Raw genomic sequence first — 22328 nt, forward strand, 5'->3', positions numbered from 1 at the left:
GTCTGTAAGAGGATTTGCAACATTGTGCTTTCAGTTCTGTAGAAGGCGTTTCGTGAGCAGTTAGCTACGTTGCACAGTTTCATAATACCAGAGAAAAAGACTGATGAGTTATCATGTTACCAGTCTTGATCCAGGACCATCCCTCTGCATTTACCTGGGGTGTGCAGGTCAACAACATGGAGGACTTAGATTTGCATGGGGAAGCCACCTCACTGACAGAACCCCCCCCCCCCCCCCCCCCCCCCCTCCCCCTCCCTGCTGTCCACAAGTGTCTGTTGATCCTTATTGCCAAATTGTTCTTGTTTTTTTCTATTTTGTGATCTTTATCCATTTCGTCTTAATGTAAGAGCAATGTGGTTAAAATGTGTTGATCTGTGTTTGTGTCCACTTTGAGTGTTTTTCGGGTTTGGGATGCTCCATTTGATCCATTTTGTCTGTTTTGTACTCTCCAGATTCCAATAATATCTGCAGATCATCTGAGTAGTCACAAGTACTTGACTCAAATGTAGTTCCTCTCAAGAACAGTGAGTTCCCATTTCATATTCTCTCTATTCATTACAAAGTTTGTTAGTTTTGGGTGCACGTAGACTACAACCTTCTGCCTCTTTCGGTAGCAAAACTTGCAAAAACTTCTTTTATTCAAGTATCCGTTATGTCTTCCAGATCAAATGAATGTGTGCTGGCACCGTCCATGCCAAAAGAGTTCAGCCTTTATGTACATAACCTTCAGACGAGGAGGGTCTGCCATCTCTTAGTCGGTCCACGACGATGGTCTCATCACATGTGTAAACATCAAAGGTGCAACACGTGATCCGTGCCATCCTCCCACATATCAACGTCAAGAAGAATTTGTTGTCAAATTCCAAAGTCCAGCTGAGAGAAGAGGACATCTTGGTGCCGGGGTCAGTGTGTGTCTTTCCCTCTGTGGGAATAGTTCACATTACATCTCCGTGTCTGACTAAATCATATCACTCAATTTGTTCAAATTATTATCATTACCATATGCACGGAAGGTCAAGAGCTCAGTTGCATAACAGCAACATCCAGTGCTGGTACGTTAGTAGACCAAGATTTTTCCTTTCTTTTTAAAAAAAAAATCGTTCTGCTTTATGATTATGTTTTAATTGATAGCCATATTTCATAGTTTACAAGTCTGATGCAAAACACTCAGCTTGAATTTAATTCGAAATCTGAAAGGCACAATGATTTTAACAGGAATTTTTATTCGCCAAAAGAATTAGGCATGTACAGTGTTGTGTTTTTACGGCTACTAGTGAAACTAGGTAAGCTGAAATGAGGGTCTTGGACGTATGAATGTTCTGGGTAAACCAACATACCTGTGTACCTTGAAAGCACAGCCAGGCTAGCTTTTCTCACCTCGTCATGTGCCATCAAGGCCATACAGCTAAAACCAGAGTGTTATCTCAGCAGTGTTATTTGTTTACTGAAGGTAAAAGTTTTGTATGGCTCTTTTTGTATTGTTTTGTTTTCAGAATCTCCATTGTGGGTGTTTTTTTTTTCTACTTTTCATTTCTCTAATTAATCAGTTTTACAAGTGGGGTTCTCGCCAAAATGTTTGGTTTTAATTTTGATGTTTTTTTCTTTTAAAATTAAATTGGAGGGTTTTTCTAAAGTTTGTCATACCTCTTTTCGTAGACTAGTGTTTCTTTTGTTAGGATTAAGTCCTTTGACTATAAAGCGTGGTGAAGTAGAGGGTGTGGCTTCAGTTGACACCGTGTTACCTTGTTCTCCCTCGTTTAAAGAGGAGCTACTCTATTACAGTGCCTCCAAGAAGCACTGTTGAGCCATTGATGGGGATTTAAAACAACAGACCTGAAGGTCTATTAGGTCATTTAAACCGCATGTGCACTTGAATGATTATTTGTCTGGTCACCCTGTTTTTAATTTCATATCTCATCCTATGTGAACTTTCACTTTTGAGGAAAAGCAGCACTTCATGTGTTTGTATTTCCAAGCAAAAACGTGAAGGTTCTCATTCACTTGTAGATCTGACTACACAAACCAAAGCACAGTTTTTTCTCTCAATCATAGTCACAAATTACAGAAGCATCTCTCAAGAGGCTTAATTAAGGAAAAAATGTTTCATCATCCTTCATTCATCATCGATTTTATGATCGTATCTCTTTTGTGTTTTCACAGAGGTGTGTAGTGTCTCTTTACCGATTGTAATGTACCTAACGAAGCCTTAGATTACAAATAATGGGTCCCAGCCCAATCAAATGTACTTTCAATCACCGTGCAGGTAAAGAACACCAATGATGTTTTATAGTTCTGTCACGTGCCGCTTATGATCTCTTTTTTGTTCTTTCTCTCTGTGTAAAAGTAACAATTACTCTCTTAAATTTCATTGAACTTCTGTGTTATGTACTACTTAAGGATTTGAATCTATTTGAGGTATGTAGTTGTAGAGTTTTCTTCTTTTTTTTTGTTTGCCTTACTATATATTACTTGACGACATTGATATAGCCGTATAGATTTTGAGGTAGTATGACATTCATAACTTTTTTCAAACCATATAATGGATAATGTGTTGAGTCAGTTTTAAATATTCACTTCATTCATAGAGCTGGATGTCTTTTGTTTTTCAGATGATGTTACATCGTCAGTTAATTTTGTGGATGAAAGACTTTTTTGATACAAGGAATGAGATCAGTTGATTTGCTGCCACTGCAGCATCTCTGAGCAGACAAAAAACAACTAATGTTTTAACCAACTTAAATTTTCCTTCATGTTTGAAAATATATTGTATTGAAATATAGATTATCCATGTTTTAGAGTAAAAATTATTTTCTACTGTATCCATTTGAAAAAAAAAAAAAAAAAGATATGTACTTTTGTTTGAATATTTCTTAAGTTTGCCCTGAATGTCAGGCCAAAACGAGCAGTGAGGTTGACGGGTCTTTGGATGTTTGTTGGATAGTGAGATTAGGAGCGAGAAAGCAAAGACTTTTCCAGACTGGAGAGGTCGGAAATGCTGCAGATGATGAGTTCTAAACCTAAGGGACGAAGGTTGACTTTTTGCACTTCTGTATATAGTCAAATGAACAGAGAAAAAAATGTGTATCATATTGAGATATTATTTTGAATAAAAAAAGATCTATAATTATAAGGAATTTTGTTAGATTAATTTAAATTCTTGAATTAGAAGACCAGCTAAAAAAACAATTGCTTGCAAAGAAGGGCACTAGTTTCTTGGCCAATGCATTCAGAGAAAGCTATGCGCTTTTTGTCTTATTTTATCAGTAGTATTGCCAGGGAATGTCGAAGGGGAATAGATGTCCCCCGTGTCATGCTTACTCCACCCCTCCTGTGGGATGACATATCCAATAATAACATATCCAATAATATCCATATATCATTTGTTGGTCATGCAGTATTGCTGCTCCCATGGTACAGTTGATACATTAAACTTTCAAAATGTGTATTCTATTATAATTTGATTTGACTGCATGTAAAGATAAAAACATGTAAACTAAATAAAACGCGTAGTTATGTAAAGAAAGATAACTCATTCAGATTACAGAATACATAGAAATATGTTGGAGGGGGGGGGGGGGGGTTGTGTGCAAATTACACATACAGTAGATAGCATCCACAGCGGGGGAGAAATAATACTTCAAAAACAAGTCATCTTACTCTTGTGTGATAACAATATTTTACATGCAAACGTGTTATTTAAAGAATGATCAAAAATATTAGCACTCATCCACCCCCAGATACTTTCTCATAGCCATATAATTACAGTCGACACTGACTCACGGGAAGTTCTTCCTGCTATCATAGCTGTGCACTCAGCAGGTGAAGGCTCGCCGCACCAAATGCATATTTGGCAAATTAGTCTTTTGAAATGAATGTAACAGTTGACTGGTCGCTGTGTTTCTGACCTGAGGCTGCTGTGTTTAGTTGCTACAGAACCAAAGCACCATTTTCTCCAGTGCCAGATGTTCAGTCTGCTGGCTGGAACCATGGTTTCTCTTCCCTGCTGGGGGCACATGTATGCTTTGACTGCTTTTTACTTGTAAGTGCAACCATCGATTATGTATTTGCTAACAGTTGCCACACAATAATGTACTATTCTGTCTTCAGATTTGTTTATGCACATTTTATTGTTGCCATAATTGACTCGGAAATCTGAAATCTGAATAAAACAATATTTGATTTGCTCATGCAACAGGTGTGTGGTCACTGCCTCTGTGTGTGCCGGGTGTTTCAGTGAATGCTTTAAAGTTCAGATGTTTTTTGGATTATTTCCCACTACATTTCGGCAGCTCATATGTGAAGGGGAGAGTCTAGGAGAGTATTCGTCATTGTTTCTGAACTTCAACCTTGAGGGTTCAATGTCAGTGAGACTGGAGCAGCTCCACAGAGACTGATATTATTATTAATTTAATTGATCTTGCTGCAGGGCAATCTTCATGACAATGTGTGGTTTATCTGGGTCAGAAGTGGGTCCTATTCCATCTATTCGAAGAGAGCGTAGCCTGTAGGGTTCAGACAGAATGAGTATCTTATTCATACAGTGAGTGCTAAATGACTGTAATGTAATGTAAAGGAAATGTACTTATGACTTCTGGTGACTAGTAGTTCTTTTGATTACCAATGTTGAATGCACTTATTGTAAGTCGCTTTGGATAAAAGCGTCTGCTAAATGACTGTAATGTAATGTAATGTGTTTGCCAGCCTGTAATCCAGATGTGAACAAAGGAAGTCGCACCTCCAAAATTCAAAACACAGGAACCTGCTTTTACTCCCGAATCTATTGACAGGTTTTCTAATACAAGCAGTAACAAAAAAAAAAAAATCTTTCTATGCTTTTATCTTCAGAATCTCTTCAATCTATAACTCAACCTCTCTGTTACATTAATGTAGCATTGGTGGGGCTTCTTATCCTCATTATGTTGTCATGGAGCATGTTAGCAGGATATTATGTTGCCATGTGTCGTCTATCAGATCTGATCGGATTATCACAACAGATTATGCACAATAAACGATAAAAAAACAACTCATGGTTCCTGCTATAGAATTGAGTAATCTGATTAGATTTGAAGATGTGATGTGCTTTTTCATAATATTCTGTGACAATGCTTTACTTCATTCACACAGCATTGCATTCAATCATTGTCAAATACTGCTATACAATCTGATGAAAAGAAAGACAAAATGTGAAAACACATCTGTCTAAGAATAAATAAATAAACATTAAGAATGTAGATCAATAAACTAATCAAATATAATATATTATTCTAAAAACATCTTTGCATGTCAGTAGTAGAATGCAGCTAATTAAGTATTTGAGTTACTTGAGTATTTCTATTTTATGCTACTTTATAACAATTTTTTATAATAATTCAGAGGGAAATATTATACTTTATACTCCTTGACATTTATTTGTACTTTACTGATTGAGATTTGATATCAAAATATATGATGACTTTATAGAATATGATGCGTTGTCATAGATTAAACTTCCCAACAGTAATTGAAATAATTAAAATTAGCTCAACTTTAGCCTCAACACTCCATTGGTAATAATAACACAATAATATAATCTATAATAGAACAATACTTACAGCATTATGAGTACTACTTTTGATACTTTTACGTACAGACATTTTCAATGATGGATTTGTAATAGAGTACTATTAAGTTGCAATATTGCTGCTTTTACTCAAGTACCAAGTATTATTATTATGCTTTTGATGTACTTAAGAACCTCATTTGAGCATTTCCATTTTATGCTTCTTCATACCTCTACTCCACCACATTTTGGAAGTCGTACTTTCATTACTGTTGTCATTTCTAGTTACTTTGCATATTTAGATTATGAATACAAAAAATAAAAGAATAAATATATGATTCTTAAATGGGACATTCTGCATAATGCATACTTTTACTTTTGATATCCCACTTTCAGTATATTTTCATGCTAAAACTTTTGTACTTTTACTTTAGTATAGTAGTAGTATTTTATTTGTAGTATTTACACGCAGTCATTAACATATGTGAGTTCTTCCTCCACCACTGGCCCATGTGGTGAAGGTTAGTAAGCTGGCATATGCACATTAGCTAATTAATGACCTCATTAGGATGCATTCCTCATGTATAATCAGAATTACAGGGACGACGGGCAGCTCGAGAGCCTCTTGACGAGAGCAATGACCGTGAGCGTACACGCGAGGGGAAGAGGTCACGCAGACCTGGCCGCAGACGCGCACGCGCCTGCAGTATCCGTCGGTCATCTGATGTCTCCGACTGAGTGATTGTTTTTTTTCGGGGTGACGGCTCCTTTAAGAAAAAGGAACTGAGTCTCGGCTTTTGACGCGCTCGAGGATGTGGGCAGGAAACGCCGCGCGAGAGGAGAGAAGCGATCACGCTTCCCAGCGCCGTCGTTGCTCAATACAGTCGGACCAAAATGTGCTTTAATCTTCCCCGCTAATGTCCAGGCGCGATCGTTGTCCTCGGATCTGCGCTCCGCGGGCCGTCACAGAGCGGACTGGGAGGATTCCACGGCGTGGGGTTTGACTCCTATCCGAGCGAGAGGGCAGCCTTCTCAGCCTGCTCGATTTGAAAACATCGGGGCTGGTCAGCGGGTGGGAGAGAGAACAGGCTTCGTAGCTGAAAAAAAAAAGGAGGTGTCTTGCCTATCTTACCCCCCCACGAGCCATGAGGGAGTACAAAGTGGTTGTGTTGGGGTCGGGTGGAGTCGGGAAATCCGCACTGACGGTCCAGTTCGTGACGGGCTCCTTCATCGAGAAGTACGACCCCACGATAGAGGATTTCTACAGGAAGGAGATCGAGGTGGACTCGTCCCCGTCGGTGCTGGAGATCCTGGACACGGCGGGGACCGAGCAGTTCGCCTCGATGCGAGACCTGTACATCAAGAACGGACAGGGATTCATCCTGGTGTACAGCCTGGTGAACCAGCAGAGCTTCCAGGACATCAAGCCGATGAGAGACCAGATCATCCGGGTGAAGCGGTACGAGCGGGTGCCCATGATCCTGGTGGGCAACAAGGTGGACCTGGAGGGGGAGAGAGAGGTGTCTTCCGGGGAAGGCAAGGCGCTGGCCCAGGAGTGGACCTGCCCGTTTATGGAAACTTCTGCCAAAAATAAAGGCTCGGTCGACGAACTGTTTGCAGAAATAGTCAGACAGATGAACTATTCCACTGTTCCCAGTGGTGGCGACCAGTGCTGTTCATGTGTCCTGCTTTAAAAGAACGAAAACAACAACAACAACAACAACATACAGACACAAGTGCATCCGTGCTGAATTTGAGCTTCTTAACTTGTCCCTGCAGGCGTTTTGCATATCTATTCTCTCTCCTCACACTGTTGTCTTATTGTTGCACACAAACACAAATCGACGACGACAACAATCGATTATGTATTATAGTCTGGAAAAGTGTTTACATGAAAAAGTACTTGAATGTTTTGGGATTTTTTTTATATAGCTTTGTATATGACACTTCTCTGGAAATGTGCCTCAATGGGAATGTCTTATTGTGAAACCTAAGAGACACTTGTTGTTTTTTTTGTGGTTTTATTTCTTAAATTGTACTGTTACATCTTCTAAGCTGAGGTCCATCTGTCTGGGAGAGTGGTGGTGGTGGTGGGGGTGGGTCACTTTTAAGGGGGTATGCTTTTTTGGATTTGTCTACTTCTTTTTTGTTTCTGCTGTTGCCTGAGAGCAGCAGACCTGAACGTGCTTAAAATGCGCTCTCAAACGCTTCAGTCACCACTCAAGCCTTGCACAGGTTACTCAAATGCGATCTCAATGTACCCCCCCCCCCCCCCCCCCCCCCCCCCTAAAAGGTCAGGTGTGATCCAAGAGGCCGCAGATCGCCACCCACTCAAGATACTGTATTTTAAGCTGTGGATCGTGGTGGACATGTGTTAGGACTTTATATTCTAGTTTGTACCCCCCCCCCCCCCTTTTTCCGGTCTGGTGAAAGTGGATTTATTACGGAACTTGCACTTAGCTGACGGTGCCCCTCCTCAGTGTGCACAAACGAGGACCTTTAGTGCATTGCTGTCGCTGCATGGGGAACAAACCCATGTCAAGTGCCTTCCCCAAGAAAACTCCTGTGACTGTGCCAACTGATGAGCCCTATACTTCTTCTTCTGCAGCGCGTCTTGATGGCAATCAGAACTTTTTAGCAGTTTCCAGTGAACAATCTACTTTTGTTTGGTGTCAAAGTGACCTGTTGTTTCAGGGTCCGATTCAGGCCGTTTCTCGAGGTACTAGTCCAACAAGAACAACAGAGTAACTTTAACCTTACTAGCATTATGGTTCAGTGAAAGGCAAGCCATGTTTGTTCGTTATTATCTAGATTATTTTTCTTTTCTTAAGTGACATTTTTGACTTATGGTAATTGATAATTCTCCCTTTGGACAAAATCTTCTGCCATCCCCCTGTCAGTTTGAAAGACTTGTAATACAAAAAGCATTTTACGTAACGCTGTGTACTGTGCTTGTCTCTGCTGATGACATAAAGAGTCTTCATTTTGGGCTGCTTTGAATGTGATTGTCCCTGTGAGTGGCCCATGAATTGATTAGCCAACAAATGTATTCATTGACAACTGATTAACAGTTAAAGTAATATATGAAGATACAAAAAACATTTTCTAGTTCCAGCTTCACCAATGTGAAGATTTGCGGCTTTTCTCTGTTCATCACGTGAGCTCATATTGTCCAATACTTTTGAACATCATCCAAAATATTGTGATTTAAAAACAACATAGGTTAATCAACATATGACCATAATTAGTTCCACCTTGTCGGACAAAGCGTTGCCTTTTCTTGCTATTTAGATGTCGTGTGGTGAAAGGCGCGGCACTAGATGCCATATTTGACACTTCTTTCCGAAAAGGTTTTGAATGCTTACTGAATAGCCTTCAACACCTCTGTCCTGTTATTGAGTAAGTGATCGTGGCCCCTGCACGTGAATAAGAAAAAACGTCTTATTCCAGTTGTTTGGGTAGTGGGTTTGGTTTCCAGTAAGTGTGTTTTGCTGGGGGGGGGCATTTCCCCTCTTCCCGCTGCATGTTTTCTAGGCTGTGGATCGGAGGACAGAGGGGGCTTTTCTGTCAGCCACGCATACCGTCGACTGGTATTTTGTAAAAAAAAAAAAGTTCCTCAGACAGGCCAATGAGCTGCTGCCTCATGTGTCCCTCTAACCGCAGAGATTCAAGGTCAGATTACCAAATTCGATCTAGTGACATGCTCACATGTTCAGGTCCTGTGTGAAGAAAGGTTCGCTTCAATGAGCCCAGCAATGCCTGCCTTGTTTTCATCTCGTAGTCCTTTCATTAAAGATCGCCCGTTCTGTTTATTACTGCAGATTACTCCAGTTTTACACAATACATGCCATCTATTTTCTTTCTATTTGATTGGGAAAATGTTGAGATGTTAAGTAGCTTGCAGATGGAATCACACGTACAGCTCGTACTAACTTTCACTCAGACGTTCGCTTGTCGTTGAAAAAGCAATAATCCTGCAAGATTACTTATATATTTTAAGATACAAAGGGAACAGACGGCTCAAAAGAAGCTGCCAGATAAATGCTCAACCTGATTTAGTTGCTTAGCTACACAGTTTTTATCCTAGCAAGTGGTCGAATGTGTTCACTCTGCTTCACAGATGTAAAATACTACGTAACTCAATGAGCAAACAGGACTACTTTCAGTGGAAAGAACATTTTCTCAAGTAGTTGAGTACAATTTTGAAGTTCTTGAACTTAACTTGAGTTTTTTGTCATTTACTCCATTTCATGGACATATTGTACTTTTTACGTCAGTAACTAGCTCTAGATTAAGACTTAATATAAAGAAAACATATAATCAACTTTTAGAGATTACTCTTCAGGTTGTTTATGAGTTGTTTCCAATCGAAGAGAGATTTTTCCTGTAAATTTCACAGATTATTTTGTTTTAATTATTTTTAAAGGCCAAAAAATTGTAAAAGACAAACAAAAGAAAACAAATATATACACACATATATGTGTGTATATATATATATATATATATATATATATATATATATATATATATATATATATATATATATATATGTGTGTGTGTTCAGTGCAAATGTGTAAAACATGAATACAAATTTACACAGATTTATATTGTTATCTACAAATAGAGTGTTTAGAACTAACTCCACTTTAACTAGCTACAACAGTTAAATACATTAAACATTGATCAATATTAACAATATAATATTAATACTGATTCCAAAAGAAGATCCTGATGAAGCACTGTTATCTGTTTGCAGGACTGATTTTAAGAAGAAAAGAGGTTTTACTGAATATGCTTCTATTCTACGCAAATTCTACAAAAGGAAAGTGCTGCTCATCTTACGGTTGTTGAAAAAAAGTAGCTCATCGTATTTTGGTATTACCTCTATAACTGTATAGAAATATATACATGTATGTTACAAATACAGTTTTCAAGCTGCTCCTACGGCTTTGGAGCTGGAGGTTTGCCTAAAATCTGACACCATCTTGTGCTTACTGCAATATTGCACAAACCTTCCTCATGAATTTCAAAGATCTGCCTGTTTGGCTTAGTAGATGTGTAATACATGTGAGATAAAAAAGCAATCTTTCATTTAGCACTTCCTCTGCAACATTTAACCCGTTTTGTCTAAAGCTACTATGTCTACAATCTATGCTGCGTTAACATTTCATTGCATGCAAATCTGTCGGCCACAGCTTTACTGATACACTCTTAGTCTTTTAGTGTGTGGTGTGTGGAGGAAAGGAAGGGTGGATGATAGAATGCTTCCTGTGTTGCGGCAACCTCACCTCAGATCTATGAAATGTTGAAACGGACATGAAGTTCCTTTTCACCATTTAGAAATAAATGTTCTACGTCATGTTCTGTCACAGCCTGTCCTCCCTCGGGTGCCCGTGACACGGGAACATGACCCCAGTCCTTAATGCTCCGAGAACTACATGTCCTTTGATCTGAAATCTTTGATAGAAAGTGAAGGAGAGGGACACGATGGGCAAAAGGGTGAAGAGATTTCACTTGTGTAGGTTGTGGTGCATGGCATGCAGTGGCTCCATGCGATTTGAGTTGAGCAAAAAGCCAGCAGCATCATGTGACACTAATTTACAGTAGTTACCACGGCTGGTTCACTTTGAGCTTTTTGGACTCACGACCTGAGAAAGAAATGGTAACATAGCAGCAAAAACACTGCCGCCTTCCAACTACTGCAGACGTCTCATCCTAAAACGCCTTCTCAATTTTGAGTATTGAAAAGCTTTCACTTCTTTAATATTGTTAAACCACATGAACTCAAACCAACGTGACAGCTGACAGCATAAACACTCAGTCTGACCCCGGCAGCAGGAATGGGTTCACTGTGTGAGAAAAAGCAGAAGTAAGAAAGTCTTCCTTCATCATATGTCCTGTGTGCAAAGCTTGACTTGGGTTTTGCAATAGAAGTTGCCCAACTGCAGAGGAGAGTCTACAGTAAGACGTCGTACAAGGACTAAAAGCTGAGATGGCATGTTGCTATTTTCTTGGTTAGCTTATAGTTCTCTTATACTCACAGTGACGCAGATGGACGTTTGCTGGTAACCACAGGGAAGGTCAAGTGAAGTCATATGTTCACTCATACCCTTCCACTCTATGTCTTGTGCACTTTCTTTTAGAGGTTCAATCCAAAGACTTATCTCATGTCTGTCCCTTAAAGCAATAGCTCATTAGTACACTTATTTGCCTGTTAGCTGAGCATTAGTTGGAGGGATCAATTCCACCCAATGCGTCTGTCCGCTACATATAAAGCTATAGTCAGCACTAGTTTAGCTTAGCTTAGCTAAGCACAAAGACTGGAAACAGGGGGGAACAGCTAGCTTAGCTCTGTGAAAAAATAACGAAATGTGCCAACCAGCACCTCTAAAGCTCAATAACTAACAGGTTTTATCTCTTTTGTTTAATTTGTACTTAAAACGAAAATGTAAAATTGATATGTTGTGGCTTAAGTGCTGTAACTATTTATTGTTGGCCACCTGTTTCGGGTTTTTGGGCTTTGGACAGAGTCAAGCTAATTGTTTCCCCTTTTCTCAGTCTATAAGGTCAGCTAATCACTTAATGCAGAACTAGAGCCAGCTGCTTTCACATTAAGCAACCAATAGTTCACATTGAATAAACGTTCAGAACTGCCAGTAATAATTATTATTAGTTAAATATAACCATTTGTGTGATTTGTATGGATCTATTATAATATGCACCCTTACTGACTAAAAATGTATTAAAAAATGAATGTCATTTTCAGTTTACTCTGAAGTACAGTATGGTTTTCAAATTGGTTGATAATATGTTAAGTGTATTTTTATTTCATGATTTTAGCTCATATCAAATGAAAAAGAAATGGCAGTGTGCATTTTTGTTCTATATGATGACAGCATTTTTATTTTAGACTTGAGTCACTATTAATAAAAACGCCTTATAATGGCAAACATCAATATCAGTATCAATACATATACAGTTCTCAATGTACACACTTATCACAGGGATTGCTTTATCAACAACACTTTTCTGGGATTGTATGAGTTAAAATGAAAGGGAAAGTTAAGCTTACTTTCATCTGGTTAGATAGCAACCACTAAACTCCCTTTTAACTTACAGAGGGAATAACAAATGACCAATGAAGGTGTTGTAGATATTGCCATAAATCCAGGTGTTTCGCCAGAGACTTATGTACACCTGGTCTCCCACTTCAAGCTGTAGAGTCATGCCATTGGTTGCTGTCTCAAAGCGTTTTCCATCTCCTGCATGGTTGAAAGCAATTATCATCTGCTCTCCGTTCTTCATCAGAACCAGCTCCAATGGTCTGGATGATTGATTACAGCCCGAGAAGTTGAAGTAATAGACTCCTTTGACTGGAGCAGTGAAAATACCTGGGGATGATCAACAGAGGGTTACACCTGTTGTCGTTTCCATTTCATCCAGAGTCAACAGCAGTATTAATTCACCAAAAAATGTATATCCATGAATACACGTTGTTATGGAATGTTTACCTGTTGCAGAGTTGTATGCGCCTGTGTTTGAGAAGACGTTCTTGTAGGTCAGTGTGATCTCAATGTTATAAGGTCCGATAGTTACAGAATCGCCGAGAGATGCTCCAAACGCCACCCGTTTACCTTGAGAGGGTAGATGAAGTCATTATAATGTTTATTTTGTTTGAAGATGACTAAAAATCAAAACAACCTGTAAAGAATAAAAAATGATACATACAGTAAACAAAGTCAGGATAAATGTTCTTACCTTGGACCTCTTTCCTCAGATCCTCTAATTGTTTCTCAGTGTTTTTCAGTTTGGACTCTAGTTCCCTTAAGATGACAACAAGTTGGCAGGAGTTTTTCTGGCTCCCAGTCATGTCACATGAACAAATACCAGATGGCTCGATGTTTGGACTCTCTGTGCTGTTGCTCTCTCCTGCTCGGTGATCCAGTCGCTGCACCTCAGCTACACTAAGGTAGAAGAAGGATAAAGTCAACACAGCCACGGAGGTCTTCATCTTTCACTTGCTTCTGCTTGTCTTGATCAGCTCTAACCACCATGCTTTATATACCACATGAAGAAGGAAATACCCTTGAATTTACCAGAACACCAAAGGCTGTTTTCTCCTGCGCTGATCGGCCAGACCAAACAAACTCTTATCAAGAATATGATACTGTAACTAGGTTTCTAGACAAATAATCTTTGATTGTTGTGTTATCACCTTTGGTCAACAGAACCATATATCTGTACGTATAGTCTTCTTTTTTCTTCACTTTAAAGATAAGGCTGTCTGGATATTTATGAATTTTTGTTATTGTCAGCAATTCCCATGAAGATACTTACATCAGTGATTAGTTCATGCTATTGACAACTATTGTCTTTGCAAACAAAGCCTGATTTCAATTTATTCCTGTGTGCAATAGACCTCCATCATTGTCCAAAACTTGTAAAAACACTTTGAGCCACACTGTTGCACTGGGTGATGTCACAATGAATTCAGTTATTACAGTTTATTTTAATTCAATCCTGATGGCAAACCTATGAGCATCTACGAAGATCAATTATCAACAGGTTGTATCACCTTTGTTTAAGATAAGATAATCCTGTATTAGTCCCGCAGCGGGGAAATTTACAGGATTACAGCAGCATAATGGATAGTGCAAACAAAAGACGTAATAAAAACACGATCAAACAAGTATTATAAATAGGTAATAAACAGTAAAGAATGTTAACTGGAAACAAGTAAAAATCCACAATAGTTAAAATACAACTAAAAAATATTATATATACAGACGCAATACATTTTTATTGCACGGTGTATTTATATATAGCACAGATTTTTAGTGTTGTGTTGTGTGGTCTACTGGGAGCACAGCTGGTTGTGCAACCTGACAGCAGCAGGAAGGAAGGACCTGCGGTACCTCTCCTTCACACACCGGGGGTGAATCAACCGGTGGCTGAAGGAGCTGCACAGAGCTGCCAGAGCGTCCCGCATGGGGTGGGAGGTGTTGTTCATCAGGGATGATAGCTTAGCCATCATCCTCCTGTCTCCCACCACTTCCACCATATCCAGGGGACACCCCAGCACACTGCTGGCCTTCTTGACGAGTTTGTTCAGTCTCTTCCTGTTGGCTGTCGAGATGCTGCTGCCCCAGCAGACCACTTCATAAAAAATGGCTGATGCCACCACAGAATCAAAGAAGGTCCTCAGTAGTGCTCCCTGCACTCCAAAAGACCTCAGTCTCCTCAGCAGATAGAGTCTGCTCTGACCCTTTTTGTAAAGTGCATGTGTATGGTCAGCAGTCCAGTCCAGTTTATTATTCAAGTGAACACCCAGGTACTTAAAAGATCTTACAATCTCAATGTCCATTCCCTGGATGTTCACTGATACCGGGGGAAAGTGTTTACCCCGCCGGAGGTCCACCACCAGCTCTTTGGTTTTACCAGAGTTGATCTGTAGGCGGTTCCGCTGGCACCATCCTATAAAGTCTTGGTTCAGTTCCCTGTATTCCCTGTCATCACTGGCGGAAATGGGGCCGACGATTGCAGAGTCGTCAGAGAACTTTTGCAGGTGACAGTTAGCAGAGTTGTATTTGAAGTCCGAAGTGTATGAAGCTCTAGCGTAAGTTCAGACAGGAAAACTATACTCATGCATGCCTAAGCCCATAGCTTATTTACCACACATCTGCCATCACTCCTCATGCATGCACATATTATTTCCTTGTTGTTATTGTTTGGGGCTGCCAATCATGATATCAGCTGTCTAGATCAGCTGGTCTCTAGCCAATAGCACAACGGCACAAGGACATCATTAGCCTATCATCTTGCTGCTGTCTTTCTTTAAATATGACCGTCTCTCTACCTTCAGTAGTTCATGCTGCTGTTACGCAACCCTCCACCTCCCCATCTCGCAGATTCATCAGCCTCATCAACTCATCATCCTATCAACCTCATCAGCCACCATCACCACCAGTGTCTGGACTCCACGGGGGGATTTATATTGTTGCCGCTCAGGGCAATCACAACTCGATCACAAATCTCCTCGTCGAGTTCAAGTGCCAAAGAATTTATGTGTAGCTCATTAACGCATCATCTGTCATAATAAATGTTAACTACTAATCATTCACTTGTCTCTCCTGATTAAAATATGGTGAAGAGGAAGGGTGCTAGAACGGTTCCTTGTGGGGCCCCCGCGCTGCAGGACACCAGATCGGGCTCACAGTCCCGTATCCGTAGATACTGTGGACGGTTGGTGAGATAGTCCAAGATCCATGCAGTGAGGTGGTGGTCCACCCTGGTCTGCTCCAGCTTGTCCATCAGAAGCAAAGGCTGGATGATGTTGAAGGCACTGGAGAAATCAAAAAACATGACTCTTACAGTGCTTCCAGCCTTTTCCAGGTGAGAAAGGCATCTGTGTAGCAGGTAGGTGACAGCATCATCCACCCCAATGCCTGATTGATAGGTGAACTGAAGTGGGTCCAAAGATAAGGTCACCAAGGGGCGGAGATGCACAAGGACCAACCTCTCTAGCGTCTTCATCAGGTGGGATGTTAACTCCACCGGCCGGTTTGATTTGTAATTAAACAGAAATTTGTTTTTTACAGGGAGTAAAGTGCTGTAACTACGTGTACTATTTCAGGATATTGGACATTAGACAGAGCCAAGCTAACTGTTTCCCCTTTTTTTCCAGTCTTCAAGATATTCACTTCTAGATCTATACTTAACACACAATCTTGTCACCTAACTAAGAAGGCAAATAAGTGTTTTTCTTAAAATATCAAACTTATTATTCAAGAGTAAATGAGTGAAAAAGCAAACTGGGGATTTGCATTTGAATTCTTCATCAGTCTCAGCCCCATTGGTCTGGATGATGTATTATGGCCAGAGAAGCTGAAGTAATAGACTTCTTTGAGGTGGAGCGGTGAAAATAGCAGGGGATGATCAACAGAGAGTTACACCTGTTGCGCTTTCCAATTCATCGAGAATCAAAGATAGTATTTATTCACCAAATGAACCCATAAGACACATCATTATAGAGTATTACCTGTTGTAATGTGAAAATGACAAGTTGTGGCTTTAGAAGAAGTTAAGTGCTGTAACTATTTATTGTTGGCCACCTGTTTCGGGTGTTTGGGCTTTGGACAGAGTCAAGCTAATTGTTTCCCCTTTTCCCAGTCTATAAGGTCAGCTAATCACTTAATGCAGATCTAGAGCCAGCCGCTTTCACAATAAGCAACCAATAGTTCACATTGAATAAACGTTCAGAACTGCCAGTAATAATTATTTTTAGTTAAAAATAACCATTTGTGTGATTTGTATGGATCTATTATAATATGCACCCTTACTGACTAAAAATGTATTAAAAAATGAATGTCATTTTCAGTTTACTCTGAAGTACAGTATGGTTTTCAAATTGGTTGATAATATGTTAAGTGTATTTTTATGTCATGATTTTAGCTCATATCAAATAAAAAAGAAATGGCAGTGTGCATTTTTGTTCTACAGTAAATGATGACAGCATTTTTATTTTTGACTTAAGTCACTATTAATAAAAACACCGTATAATGGCAAACATAATATCAATACATATACAGTTCTCAATGTACACACTTATCACAGGGATTGCTTTATCAACAACACTTTTTTGGGATTGTAAGAGTTAAAATGAAAGGGAAAGTTAAGCTTACTTTCATCTGGTTAGATAGCAACCACTAAACTCCCTTTTAACTTACAGAGGGAATAACAAATGACCAATGAAGGTGCTGAGGTTATGGCCATTATCATAAATCCAGGTGTTTTGCCAGAGTCTCATGTACACCTGGTCTCCCACTTCAAGCTGTAGAGTCATGCCATTGGTTGCTGTTTCGTAACGATTTCCATCTCCTGCATGGTTGAAAACAACTATCATCTGCTCTCCGTTCTTTGTCAAAGCCAGCCCCATTGTTCTGGATGATTGATTATGGCCAGAGAAGTTGAAGTAATAGACTCCTTTGACTGGAGCAGTGAAAATACCTGGGGATGATCAACAGAGGGTTACACCTGTTGTCGTTTCCATTTCATCCAGAGTCAACAGCAGTATTTATTCACCAAAAAATGTATATCCATGAATACACGTTGTTATGGAATGTTTACCTGTTGCAGGGTTGTATGCGCCTGTGTTTGAGAAGACGTTCTTGTAGGTCAGTGTGATCTCAATGTTATAAGGTCCGATATTTCCACTATAACCGAGAGATGCTCCAAACGCCACCCGTTTACCTTGAGAGGGTAGATGAAGTCATTATAATGTTTATTTTGTTTGAAGATGACTAAAAATCAAAACAACCTGTAAAGAATAAAAAATGATACATACAGTAAACAAAGTCAGGATAAATGTTCTTACCTTGGACCTCTTTCCTCAGATCCTCTAATTGTTTCTCAGTGTTTTTCAGTTTGGACTCTAGTTCCCTTAAGATGACAACAAGTTGGCAGGAGTTTTTCTGGCTCCCAGTCATGTCACATGAACAAATACCAGATGGCTCGATGTTTGGACTCTCTGTGCTGTTGCTCTCTCCTGCTCGGTGATCCAGTCGCTGCACCTCAGCTACACTAAGGTAGAAGAAGGATAAAGTCAACACAGCCACGGAGGTCTTCATCTTTCACTTGCTTCTGCTTGTCTTGATCAGCTCTAACCACCATGCTTTATATACCACATGAAGAAGGAAATACCCTTGAATTTACCAGAACACCAAAGGCTGTTTTCTCCTGCGCTGATCGGCCAGACCAAACAAACTCTTATCAAGAATATGATACTGTAACTAGGTTTCTAGACAAATAATCTTTGATTGTTGTGTTATCACCTTTGGTCAACAGAACCATATATCTGTACGTATAGTCTTCTTTTTTCTTCACTTTAAAGATAAGGCTGTTTGGATATTTCTATATACAGCCATGTAAACATGGCTGGATTTAACCACATGGAAGGTCAAGTGAAGTCATATGTTCACTCATACCCTTCCACTCTATGTCTTGTGCACTTTCTTTTAGAGGTTCAATCCAAAGACTTATCTCATGTCTGTCCCTTAAAGCAATAGCTCATTAGTACACTTATTTGCCTGTTAGCTGAGCATTAGTTGGAGGGATCAATTCCACCCAATGCGTCTGTCCGCTACATATAAAGCTATAGTCAGCACTAGTTTAGCTTAGCTTAGCTAAGCACAAAGACTGGAAACAGGGGGGAACAGCTAGCTTAGCTCTGTGAAAAGATTACAAAATGTGCCAACCAGCACCTCTAAAGCTCAATAACTAACAGGTTTTATCTCTTTTGTTTAATTTGTACTTAAAACGAAAATGTAAAAGTGACAAGTTGTGGCTTTAGAAGAAGTTAAGTGCTGTAACTAACACTTAATGCAGAACTAGAGCCAGCCGCTTTCACATTAAGCAACCAATAGTTCACATTGAATAAACGTTCAGAACTGCCAGTAATAATTATTATTAGTTAAAAAATAACCATTTGTGTGGATCTATTATAATGTGTACCCTTACTGACTAAAAATGTATTAAAAAATGAATGTCATTTTCAGTTTACTCTGAAGTACAGTATGGTTTTCAAATTGGTTGATAATATGTGTAACGGGTGGTGTATGGACCCAATTGCAGTACAAAGGACTCAGAAGACAGAGGTAGAAAGTTCAACGTTTTACTTAGACTCCGGCAGACAGGCAAACGGTTTAGAAACCGGCAAACAGGAATCAGGAGAGGAGAGGCAAAGTTCTTGGTCAGGGACGGAAGGCTAGGTCGAATAACCAGGAGGCAGATGAAGCAGGGAATCAGGGACAGGCGAGGTCGGTACCGGGAAGACAGGCAGGAGAACGCTGGAAAGACTCGCATGGCAAAGAACAATCTGGCAAAGGAGTGAGTGTGGAGCTGGTGACTATATGCTGGGCTGATTGCATGTGATGAGAGGCAGCTGTGTGCACAGGTGAGTGGAGTGAACTGACGAGGTGGGCGTGGCTGACAGGTTGAGTGGGGCAGAGGCAGGATCAATGGAAAATTACTGATGGCTGGATGACTGAACTGTGACAATATGTTAAGTGTATTTTTATTTCATGATTTTAGCTCATATCAAATGAAAAGGAAATGGCAGTGTGCATTTTTGTACTGAATCAGAAATGTGGTTTTTACAGTAAAGAGTAAAAAGTAAGTAAAGTGCTGTAACTACGTGTACTATTTCAGGATATTGGACATTAGACAGAGCCAAGCTAACTGTTTCCCCTTTTTTTTCCAGTCTTCAAGATATTCACTTCTAGATCTGTACTTAACACACAATGTTGTCACCTAACTAAGAAGGCAAATAAGTGTTTTTCTTAAAATGTCAAACTTATTATTCAAGAGAGTGAAAAAGCAAACTGGGGATTTGCATTTGAATTCTTCATCAGTCTCAGCCCCATTGGTCTGGATGATGTATTATGGCCAGAGAAGCTAAAGTAATAGACTTCTTTGAGGTGGAGCGGTGAAAATAGCAGGGGATGATCAACAGAGAGTTACACCTGTTGTGCTTTCCAATTCATCGAGAATCAAAGATAGTATTTATTCACCAAACGAACCCATAATACACATCATTATGGAGTATTACCTGTTGCAGGGTTCTATGCGCCTGTGTTTGAGTAGACGTTTTTGTAGCTCAGTGTGATCTCAATGTTAAAAGCCGATAGATGCTCCAAACGAACCTTAAGAGGTTACATGAAAAGGGGGAGTTATTAATCAATTATTTCTGTTTATCTTGATCAGCTCTCCTGACTATGCTTCATGTACCAGAAAAACATGTTTTCCTTGAACTTTGGAATTTATCTTTTATAACTTCAATGGTGGCCCTTTATGGTAGCCCTAAGATAAGGTAGTACAGATACAAAGAAGATATATAACAATATAAGAAGATAAAAGAAAGATAAGACTAGAGTAAATGATTCAGGGAGATATGTTTCAAACAAACAGTAAAATGGACATATAATGATCTTTGAGACTTAGAGAAGGCATTTGCATGTAATTGACCACAGTGGCTTCCACTTTGAGGGCCTGATTTTTCTAGCAGCGTTGCCTCGCTGCCTGCAGTAGTCAAATTGTGAACGTGTGAGTGAGTCATATGGTCTTAGAGGGAACAGTGAAGAAAAGACCTCACATATCCAGGGACTGAAATAGACTAAATGCTCTGCGTGTGCCTCTCACACTGAGTGGGAGGACACAGCAGACACACAGAGGTGCTCTCACATTCATCCAACGTCTCATGTTCATTTTCAGCCCATTTACCTGTACACTTAGGCCTGTGAATGAGTGTTGTGTGTGCTGTGCGTATATATGCATCCACTTCTATCCTCGTATTTTTTTCTAAAAAGGCTGTGTGTTTCTTTTTTTTCTTTTTTAGGCCTAAAATGCAGATGGGAAACTGAATGTTTCCTTGCATACTGCTGCTGTATCATCTATCCACAAGAGGGCAGGCAGGTGCAAATGAGAAAGAGAAGAGACGGGATTGAATCTGTACCAATATGCAAACATATTGATGATTTAATAATCACTTCAGGATTGTTTGAATTGTAGATCTAAAGTGATGATATGCATACCACAATAAATTAACCTCCTCAATTTAAAATCACACGGGCAAATGATAAGTTATTTGAGTTAAAGTGTAAGTTCAATGTATGTTTTTGATTGTTGAATTATATGACTGTGATGAATTAGGTTGACCAATTTGTAGGCTGGTTGCAAGGTTATTTGTTTTCAGTAAAATGTAAGTGTTTGGAGGCAGGACTTAAAAATCAGTATCATTCATCAGAATACATTTATGGCTAATATTTAAATAAAATAATAAAATAACTTCTTACCATCATCAATATGGTTAAAACACATAAATAACACCATTCCTCCTACTCAGCACTTTAACAATATGCAAATGATAACATTTCATACATGTCAAGCCCAACCAAGGATCTGACTCAGCTTCAGTCTGCCTGTGAGGCTTTCCAATTATCACTTCTCAATCAGTTGTTTGAAATGCAGATAAGACAAAGTGGTATTTTCCTCTAGTGTTTCAGACTATCCAGCCATTAAACCAAATGGTACCCATATCACTCTTGCTGAGCCATACTTCGGAATTTGGCTCGAAAGCAAGTCCATCATTCAAGATTCAAACTTAACGTTATACTCAAAAATGTTAAATCAAACTGGGCTTTCTGTATGGAATGTGTCTGGCCTTGTGTTGGTTTTGTAAGATGGATGTGTGGTTGTCTGATTAGGAATGATTTAGAAAAAAGTAGATGAGGCATAAAACCAACGCAACCACTGAGTGAAATGAAAACTTGTTTCTCCAGGTCTTTTTGATCGTGTTTTTTTGTTTTTGTTTTTTTGTGACAACTATGTTATTTTATGATCCCTTACAAAAACAATGTGAAGAGGATATCATTTTAACCCATCTACTCATGCTATTTTATGAAAGGGTCAAGACAAGATTGAGCAAAATAAAACATGAAGCAAAAACAAAAAGCTAAATTATACAGGGACACAAGGATGTAATATCACCTTCTAAGAGAAGGTATTTGCACGTGATGGACCACAGCGGCTTCCACCTTGAGGGTCCTTTTCTAGCAGCGTTGCCTCGCTGCCCGCAGGAGTCAGATTTTGAACGTGTGAGTGAGTCATGACTCTATGGTCTTGGAGGGAACAGTGAAGAAAAGACCTTGCATATCCAGGCACTGAAATAGACTTAATGCTCTTTGTCTGCCTCTCACACAGAGTGGGAGGACACAGCAGACGCATGGAGGTGCTT

At 39.5% G+C, this 22328-nt stretch overlaps 4 protein-coding genes across 25 annotated transcripts in view; 2 read left to right on the forward strand and 2 right to left on the reverse strand.

Annotated features, from left to right (window-relative positions):
* The window catches only part of mbnl1 (muscleblind-like splicing regulator 1), a 37203-nt gene extending 33011 nt beyond the window's left edge, over positions 1-4192 (forward strand). For all 22 annotated transcript variants that reach the window (XM_068737764.1, XM_068737766.1, XM_068737763.1 and 19 more), the window contains 2 exons: positions 453-524; positions 664-4192. In XM_068737764.1, the coding sequence (XP_068593865.1) occupies positions 453-509 (57 nt within the window). In that variant the 3' untranslated portion in view covers positions 510-524; positions 664-4192. The remainder of the gene's footprint in view (positions 1-452; positions 525-663) is intronic.
* A 2146-nt stretch (positions 4193-6338) lies between these two features.
* LOC137865888 (ras-related protein Rap-2b-like) lies at positions 6339-8528 on the forward strand. The gene has a single exon (XM_068701438.1). The coding sequence runs from the start codon at positions 6685-6687 to the stop codon at positions 7231-7233; it is 549 nt and encodes a 182-aa protein (XP_068557539.1). The 5' UTR covers positions 6339-6684; the 3' UTR covers positions 7234-8528.
* A 3791-nt stretch (positions 8529-12319) lies between these two features.
* LOC137865916 (cerebellin-1-like) lies at positions 12320-13779 on the reverse strand. Its single transcript, XM_068701493.1, has 3 exons — positions 13298-13779; positions 13051-13173; positions 12320-12930 (listed from the first exon to the last, which is right to left on the reverse strand). The coding sequence occupies exons 1-3, from the start codon at positions 13548-13550 to the stop codon at positions 12653-12655; spliced, it is 654 nt and encodes a 217-aa protein (XP_068557594.1). The 5' UTR covers positions 13551-13779; the 3' UTR covers positions 12320-12652.
* Positions 13780-16619: 2840 nt separating this feature from the next.
* LOC137892798 (cerebellin-1-like) lies at positions 16620-18260 on the reverse strand. Its single transcript, XM_068738180.1, has 3 exons — positions 17913-18260; positions 17666-17788; positions 16620-17545 (listed from the first exon to the last, which is right to left on the reverse strand). The coding sequence occupies exons 1-3, from the start codon at positions 18163-18165 to the stop codon at positions 17262-17264; spliced, it is 660 nt and encodes a 219-aa protein (XP_068594281.1). The 5' UTR covers positions 18166-18260; the 3' UTR covers positions 16620-17261.
* Between the last annotated feature and the right edge of the window lie 4068 nt (positions 18261-22328).

The sequence above is a fragment of the Cebidichthys violaceus genome, unplaced genomic scaffold (assembly GCF_023349555.1).
Source record: "Cebidichthys violaceus isolate CVI_PGR_0920_01 unplaced genomic scaffold, fCebVio1.0.p SCAF_8, whole genome shotgun sequence".
NCBI lineage: Eukaryota > Metazoa > Chordata > Actinopteri > Perciformes > Stichaeidae > Cebidichthys > Cebidichthys violaceus.

Coding starts and splice junctions, on each gene's coding strand:
- LOC137865888 (XM_068701438.1), top strand. CDS start 6,685: ATGAGGGAGTACAAAGTGGTTGTGTTGGGGTCGGGTGGAGTCGGGAAA.
- LOC137865916 (XM_068701493.1), bottom strand. CDS start 13,550: ATGAAGACCTCCGTGGCTGTGTTGACTTTATCCTTCTTCTACCTTAGT. Junction 13,174..13,297: donor TCTGAGGAAAGAGGTCCAAG/GTAAGAACATTT, acceptor TACCCTCTCAAG/GTAAACGGGTGGCGTTTGGA. Junction 12,931..13,050: donor CGCATACAACTCTGCAACAG/GTAAACATTCCA, acceptor GATCATCCCCAG/GTATTTTCACTGCTCCAGTC.
- LOC137892798 (XM_068738180.1), bottom strand. CDS start 18,165: ATGAAGACCTCCGTGGCTGTGTTGACTTTATCCTTCTTCTACCTTAGT. Junction 17,789..17,912: donor TCTGAGGAAAGAGGTCCAAG/GTAAGAACATTT, acceptor TACCCTCTCAAG/GTAAACGGGTGGCGTTTGGA. Junction 17,546..17,665: donor CGCATACAACCCTGCAACAG/GTAAACATTCCA, acceptor GATCATCCCCAG/GTATTTTCACTGCTCCAGTC.